General features: G+C 38.4%; 1 protein-coding gene across 1 annotated transcript; it reads left to right on the forward strand.

Moving 5' to 3' along the window:
- The first annotated feature begins 359 nt into the window (after nt 1-359).
- Nucleotides 360-7,214, forward strand: LOC149815407 (DUF21 domain-containing protein At4g14240-like). The gene is made up of 13 exons (XM_089989103.1): nt 360-721; nt 1,551-1,627; nt 2,680-2,763; nt 2,908-3,021; nt 3,368-3,454; nt 3,588-3,659; nt 4,729-4,796; nt 5,068-5,155; nt 5,268-5,341; nt 5,429-5,807; nt 6,094-6,140; nt 6,306-6,387; nt 6,819-7,214. The coding sequence occupies exons 1-13, from the start codon at nt 478-480 to the stop codon at nt 6,990-6,992; spliced, it is 1,590 nt and encodes a 529-aa protein (XP_089845229.1). The 5' UTR covers nt 360-477; the 3' UTR covers nt 6,993-7,214.
- Nucleotides 7,215-7,756: the final 542 nt, after the last annotated feature.

Below are 7,756 nucleotides of genomic sequence, written 5' to 3' on the forward strand. Positions count from 1 at the left end.
GCCTTGGCGGATAGGTGGGCAGTCAAGGTTCGATTCTCATGAAAGCAAGCCAATGCTTAGTATAAGCTAAGGGGGAAGAGGTCTTAGCTTTGAAGTTTTATGCTGCCGTCCCGTAGGTATGGCAGGCTGAGCCACTGCGATTAGGTCTTCGTGCCGGCTGCGGTTTGTTATGTTATAAATTCACACAAAAAAAAAAACGTTACCATTTGTTGGAATTTTCCCAATGGATCTCACAAATAGGGGACGTTTCTGTCATAAAATAAAAAAATAAGGTTGTTCCAGTAATTGAAGTATCTGGTCAACGAAAGTTCTTGTCTTCCGAATAAATGGCAGCGAACGCCACCAAAACCCTCGCGCTTTCTCTATTTTATTTATTTTTTATTTAAAAAAAAAATCCAGAGAGCGAGAGAAGTGATCTGGCAAAGAGGAGGGTGGTGGTGGTGGTGGTGGTGGGAGGAGGAGGAAGAAGACAGAGAGATGATGCTGTTCAACGCGATCGTGGTGGCGAGGATGACGACGAAGGTCGGGGGAGGGTTCGTGCTGGACAAGGAGGACATGGCCTTCGAGTCCTTCTGGTGGTTCGTCGACGCCGGCGTCTCCTGCTTCCTGGTGCTCTTCGCCGGAATCATGTCCGGCCTCACCCTCGGCCTCATGTCCCTCGGCCTCGTCGATCTCGAGATCCTCGAGCGCAGCGGCACCTCCCTCGAGAAGAAGCAGGCCGGTGCGTCTCTGCCTCCTCTCCCGATCGTTCTCTCCTCTCTCCCTTTTCTTCTTTCTTCCTTTTCCTTTTCGTCGGATTTTGAGCTTTCCTTGAAGTCTGGTTGTTTCGTTTGGTGGATGTAGCTTAGGGTTTTGCATAATGTGGTTCGTAGTGTTTTTTTTTTGTTGCTTGTTTATTGCTTTGTAAGCTCGGGAATCGTGGTTTTTGCTTTTCAATTTTGGGAGGAATTCGAGATGTAGGGTTTTCCTTTACTCTTCTTTCTCGTTCGTGCATTGCATGTGCTGGATTGATGGTGTTTTGCCGCAAGTTGGTTTTTTTTATGCGATTTAACGGCGAAGTTGACAACGATGATGATGATCATTCTTGTTGTTTGTATTTGACTTCGGAGAATAGATTCTTTTTTTTTTTCTGGCTTTGTTTTTTCCCCTGTGATTTTTCTTTTACTGCTTTTTAGCTCTCTCTCTCTCTCTCTCTCTCTCTCTCTCTCTCTCTCTCTCTCTCCTAAATGCGTGTTTGCATGCTTGAGTGCATGCGCGTCCGTATCAATGCTAGTCGATGAATCAAAACGACGTGTATCCTCATGAGATCCCAACTAGATTGCAGGTACAATTGATTGTAGCAAATACATCCCAATTATTATTATTATTATTATTATTATTATTATTGTTATTATTATTATTATTATTATTTATATTATTTATATTATTGTTTTTATTATTATCAACAACATCATCATCATTATTATGTGGTGTTTCTGTGGTTGCCGCATTGGATGAATTGTTAATGCGGATTTGGTTCTTTTAGTTTACAAACGGGTTTTTCTCTGCAGCTGCTATTCTTCCAGTTGTTCGGAAGCAGCACCAACTTCTCGTGACACTGCTTCTATGCAATGCATGTGCGATGGAGGTATTTCCTTTGCTGAACTTCAGAAAAAAAGACGCATGAGATGTTCATTAATTCATTTATTTAGTGATGCTCTGTTTTATACTGTCCATTGTAGACCCAAAAACACAATTTAACGACTTTGTCTTTGACTGATGCCAACCAAACGTGACGTTTGGTCGGTCTGTATTGCTTTCTGCATGTCCTGCACTCCTAATACTTTGGAAATAGAGAATAGTCATGAAATGATCAAATGACGTGATGGTATTGATATGCCTACATCTTGTCCAAGTCCATGCTTGGACCCTAGCCAAGTGAAGCTTAAGATTCTAAACATGCTTCCCAAGCAATAGGATTGTAGATATCACCTAGTCATCTGCCAACAATGTTAGATTCCGTCAAAGATCATTGTTGGAGAATTTGTTTGGACAACAGATTTGTCTATCTTGAAGGGAGAAGGGGAAGAAAACGAAAAAAAGAAGAAAGGAACTGATTAAGTTAGGTCCTTGTGCAGGTGCTTTGAGGTTCAATATCTGGGAGAGAGTAAAATTGATGCCTATAAAGAGTCACCTGCACAAATAATGTTGAAGGCATCATGCTACCTGACCAAGCTTGGATTTTAGATTTGGTTTTATTGATGCTCTAATGATGTAATACTCCCATCTTCACTTCCTAACTGCATTCCCTATGTACCTAATTCCTCCTAAATTTGGAACTTCATGAGAATTGCCCTGTTGAATATTCCATAGCCTTATCCATGTGAAAATTGAAATAGTTAATAAGATTCTCCCTTATACCTTGCCATTTGTTGAAATGATGAATGCATTTTAGGCAAAGGACATAATGTTTATATTTTTTGGGCAATGCTGATTAATTTACAGAGAGCAGATGTTACCACTCTGTGGGCAATATGAGCATATGAAATTTGGCCTAGAGAGCAAAGAACAGAATCTCAAGAGAGAATATTCAGCATTTACATTATTAGAATTTTTAGATGTTATTTTCTAATTAACAGCTACTGATAGCTTATCATGATTAATAGTTGATTTGAAATTTCTATATATTTCTTCTTTCAGGCTCTCCCAATTTATCTGGATAAGATTTTCCACCCATTTGTTGCAGTGGTTTTGTCTGTCACATTTGTTTTAGCTTTTGGGGAGGTAAGTTGTCACATCCTATATACATAATCATGAGGGGCTATTATGATACCCTTTTTTCTTTTAATCATATATAGCATATTGTTTATATAGCTTGCTCCTAACAGCATGAGTGATTTTATGCATGTTATGTTCAACTTTTTGCAGATCATTCCACAGGCCATCTGTTCAAGATATGGACTTGCAGTGGGTGCAAATTTTGTTTGGCTTGTTCGTATTCTAATGATAATCTGCTATCCGATAGCTTATCCTATTGGGAAGGTGACTTCTTTGCTTAAAAAGTCGGTTTTGTTAGAGGACAGTTTTATAAATGGTGTACTAAACTATAATTGGCTTTGAGATGAATTATTAACCTTGCACATGTGATCAAAAGTCTATCCTTAGAGTTGTTATTTCAATAAGTCAAGTGTTTGCTCATATATTATGCAAGCATTTTGACTGCTGGTTACTGTTTTAAGGAACCTTGAGTTTAGAATCAATATTACACAGAAATGTTATCTGGATTCGTCAAGCTGAGATAGACTTAGGGAAATTTTTATACTATAATATTGAAGTTACTTTGAAGAGTGATTTCATTCCTTTTCTTTCAACTTTTCTGTTATTGTAGATCCTCGATTTTGTGCTTGGGCATAATGAGTCCGCACTTTTCAGGCGTGCTCAATTAAAGGCCCTTGTTTCTATTCACAGTAAAGAGGTATCTTTAACTCTGAATAAAACTGTTTTTTGTGTTAGTCATGCCCTGTCATGGCATGACCAATGATCTTGTTATTCTAAGCCTGAATTACTGATCCATGAGTTGTGATTTTTTTTGTTGCAATCTGCCCCAGGCTGGTAAGGGTGGGGAGCTAACACATGACGAGACGACAATTATAAGTGGTGCGCTCGATCTGACTGAAAAGGTATGGATTACAAAAAAGTTTTGTTCAAGCTAAGGTATCACCCATTTGTTATTACATTTTTTCACACTAGTAACCTAGTATAATCGTGAACAATGTGGAACCCCTGGCAATTGTATGATTTGTTTATTTAATGCCCTGTTGTAAAAAAATTGGTGTTCCTTTCTGTTTGATTTGCTTTCTTTGCTATATTATAGACATGTTAGGATAAATGTGGTCCGTGTTTTCTAATGTAAGGCAGTTTTATTCATCTTTTTTTAGACTACTTTTCCAAAGAATTTGGGGCACATATTGTACTTAATAAAATATTATCTATTTTCTTCTAATGGCTAATGGATGTTGCGGGGGAAGTGTATGTTTTGATAATCTTTTCAAATATATAAAAGAAGCACCTGTCTTGATATTTCTCTGTAGTGCTGCTATGGCACAATTGAACTGATGGGATATATATTTTGACATAACGCTGATGTTTTAAATATAGGCTTATTTTAAGTAGCATTAAGCAGGAATCTTGACTTGTCAGGTTACCTTTCTTTCCCTGTTAGAGCCAGGGGAAGGTTATTATCAAATGTTTGAACAATGTACATTTTAAAACAAAAATGAGTTATTTTTAGGTAGCCAAAACCACTCTCCTAACAAGGGATCTAAATCAAATAAGAAACATAATTATCAAATTTTGGATTAAAATCTAAACCTTACTATAAAATAGAGTATCTTTTAGTGGAGGTATGAGGAAAGAGGGAGTTAAGACTTGAGTCCAATCTTTATTTCCTTTAAAAAGTATAAAAATATGGATCTCTCTCTCTCTCTCTCTAACTCTAATATAGTAGAAAGAACTAAATGACATTATAACCGAAGAAGCTTTTCATGTTATTTTGAATTTTCTTATAAAGCAACCCTGCATCAAAATCGGTGTTAGATGGGAACAGCATCCTGCTTGCAGGCCTGATTTGGACGAGAAAGTAAACCTATTTGTTTGATGCTCTCATAGAAGTTCTCTCATATGCATGAATGAGTATACCATTTAGTGTTTATGTTCTTATGTTCCCATTTCTTTAATTTGATTAAACAGACTGCTGAGGAGGCCATGACGCCCATAGAATCAACGTTTTCATTGGATGTTAACTCAAAGTTGGACTGGTGAGTCTTTGCACCTTATGGGCCATGTATCCATTTCCAAAGTTGTTTTGGTTTTATTGTCAGCAATACCTTTTCATATTCATTTCAGTAACAGTATCCCATTTACATAGGATATTATCTTAGGAGTCAAGATCTAGCTACTATTACATAAGTTCCTTCTTTGAGATCGTGTAGGTTATTGGGAAGGAAAAGCTGATCTTCCTCTAGATGATGTTACTCATTGTTATTAAAGGTATAAGGCTCCAATGGTTATCTGGTTTTCTGGTATCAGGGAAGCAATGGGGAAAATCCTTGCTAGAGGGCACAGTCGAGTTCCTGTGTATTCTGGAAATCCAAAAAATATTATTGGGCTTCTCTTGGTAGGTTGCGCTAAAAGAAGTGCCAAGTTTCTTTTGTAGTTGGTATCGCTCTACCATCATTTTGTTGGCTTGTGTTTTCTGAATCCAACAAACTAATCTCTGTTTGGGATAGGTGAAGAGTCTTCTAACAGTGCGTGCTGAGACAGAGACTCCTGTAAGTGCTGTCTCCATCAGGAGAATTCCAAGGTTTGCAACAGAATTGACTGCTCCAATATTCATTTTTTTCAAACATACATTTGACTTGAGTTATAATTTCCGTCCTTCTTTAAGCAGGGTACCAGCAGACATGCCTCTGTATGACATTTTGAATGAATTTCAGAAAGGAAGCAGCCACATGGCTGCTGTCGTGAAGACTAGAGCAAAGGCTAAAAGTTCTCCAGCAAGTGCAGATAGTGACAAATCTGAAGAGAACAAAGTTAGCAGTGAAGACTCTTCCCTTACCTCTCCATTGCTGCGGAAGCAGGATGAGAATTCAGAACATGTTATTGATGTGGAGAGAGAACCAAATATTCAGGCCCCTGAAAATAAGCCTTCTTCTTATCAGCTGGTCAATGGGGCATTCAATGTGGAGGCGCAATTTTCAGAGGATATTGAAGATGGAGAAGTCATTGGTATCATCACCCTGGAGGATGTGTTTGAAGAACTTTTGCAGGTAAATCTAACTGTATGAGATTCACTTGATGAGCCTGTTCTTCCCCTCATTTCTATTTAATGCTAAACACAATCTCTACACATTCTTTTGTATTGCTTCTGTCTCTTCCTGTTTCCTTGGTGATCTTTACCTTCTTTTAATTCCTTCAACCTGTAATACATTTCCCTATTTGTACTGGTTTTGTTTCATTTCCCCCCTGTAACAAGCAAAACAATCCCTAACAAGATGTCTGAATTTTTTCTTTCATGCCCAGTTAACCAACTTCTTGCTTTCTTCTTCAATGCAGGAGGAAATTGTCGACGAGACAGATGAATATGTCGATGTCCACAAAAGGTATGAGAAAGCAATATGCTTCTTCTGACAATGATGTAACTTCCCAAGGTGAACGCTTTATGGGAGTTGGCAGTATGGAGTTGTGAAAGCACATCTCTGCTTTGGAGGTTATTGAAGCCGCAGACTCCTGCTGAATCTTTAATCTGGAACTTGATGCATTTTCAGGATTCGTGTTGCAGCAGCTGCTGCTGCCTCATCTGTTGCACGAGCCCCATCTTCTCGGAGGTTAACTGTGCAGAAGCCAGGAGTGCGTGATTCTCTTCTCGGTCACATCATATCCTTTCGATGATATGTCCAAACAAAGTAGCTTGAATAAGACTATCATCTTCTGATTGATGAAGTTCTAACACGTGATTACCACTAATAAGTTACATAGTTAATTCTTTAGTAACATAATCTTCCCTGACACAAATCGTGTTTTTGCTTATTCTGCATCTTCTAGGTGCCCGCTTGGAAAATGAAAGAGCCTAGCCTTCTTGATTCCATGTGACAACACTTCGTACTTCTGTAGTTTTTGTATTTATTTCCCCTTTTTGTTTCCTCGATAACCATTAGGAGTTCCACCCACATATTCATGCTTTTGAGTATTCATTAGGAGTAAGCTAGAAGGATTAGTCATTTGCATCTTCTATAATATTTGTTTCTGGATCAGTGACTAGATTCTGGCTCTTTCTCCAGAGCATCCAAAATCGACAAGGTGCAGTTGCTAACTCAGTCCAAAAGAATACAGCTGATGAAGAACCGAATTCGGCAAGATGGCAAGAACTGAACTCTGCAAGATCTCAAGAACCGACGCCGGCAAGATCCCAAGGAGGTCTTGTGGAGCCGTTTCTGGGCACAAAAAGCGGATGATAATGAAACACACGAACTCAAGAGAGTTTTGTCTACCATATTGTGTAATTCCGTGTAAATTCGTGGATGATGAAGAGGCGGTATGGGTCATCAAATAAGATGGGCCGGTCGGATGCTGCAACCCACTTGTGAGTTGAAACTAAGTTGAGTTTACTATTGTTTTTTTTCCTTTTAATGTGTATGTAGTTTTTCTTCGGAAGAAATGGTATCCCAGTTGAGCTCTCTCTCTCTCTCTCTCGCTTGATTATTACTTGGTAAATTGTATAAAACAAAAAAGCCGCACCTTTTCTTTTTGTTTTTCAGTTTTTTAACAAATCCGTGAATCACTCAGTTGGCCATTGTTTCATCAGAACAAACTAAAATGTTCTCAATCTTATTGTTTACCAAAAAGAGTTATTTTATCAACAGATGACAAAAATGCATTAAGTTGGTGGTTAAACATATTTTGTATTCTATTTTTTGAGGTCATTTTTGCTTAGCTGTTGATGACCATCTGTCTCAACATTTCTTAGTATGGACACCATGTTGGATTTCCTCCACTAGTGCCCATTATGATCCTCTTCCATATCTTCTTATAAATAGGAGAGATTCATGGTAGCTTGACGAGGACTACTACGAAGTATTACTTTGTTGTTGACTGCCATATTTCTATGTGATCTCTCTTTGGGTTAAAGGGTCTTGCTCACCTCTTGACATTCTGACCTAAGTTCATTGAGGGCATTCATTGGCTAAGAAAAACATTGACCACCCGCATCCATCAAAGC

Source organism: Nuphar pumila, chromosome 15, assembly GCF_984573655.1.
Source record: "Nuphar pumila chromosome 15, dmNupPumi1.hap1.1, whole genome shotgun sequence".
NCBI classification, from domain to species: domain Eukaryota; kingdom Viridiplantae; phylum Streptophyta; class Magnoliopsida; order Nymphaeales; family Nymphaeaceae; genus Nuphar; species Nuphar pumila.

Coding starts and splice junctions, on each gene's coding strand:
- LOC149815407 (XM_089989103.1), top strand. CDS start 478: ATGATGCTGTTCAACGCGATCGTGGTGGCGAGGATGACGACGAAGGTC. Junction 3,455..3,587: donor TTTCTATTCACAGTAAAGAG/GTATCTTTAACT, acceptor AATCTGCCCCAG/GCTGGTAAGGGTGGGGAGCT. Junction 4,797..5,067: donor GTTAACTCAAAGTTGGACTG/GTGAGTCTTTGC, acceptor TTCTGGTATCAG/GGAAGCAATGGGGAAAATCC.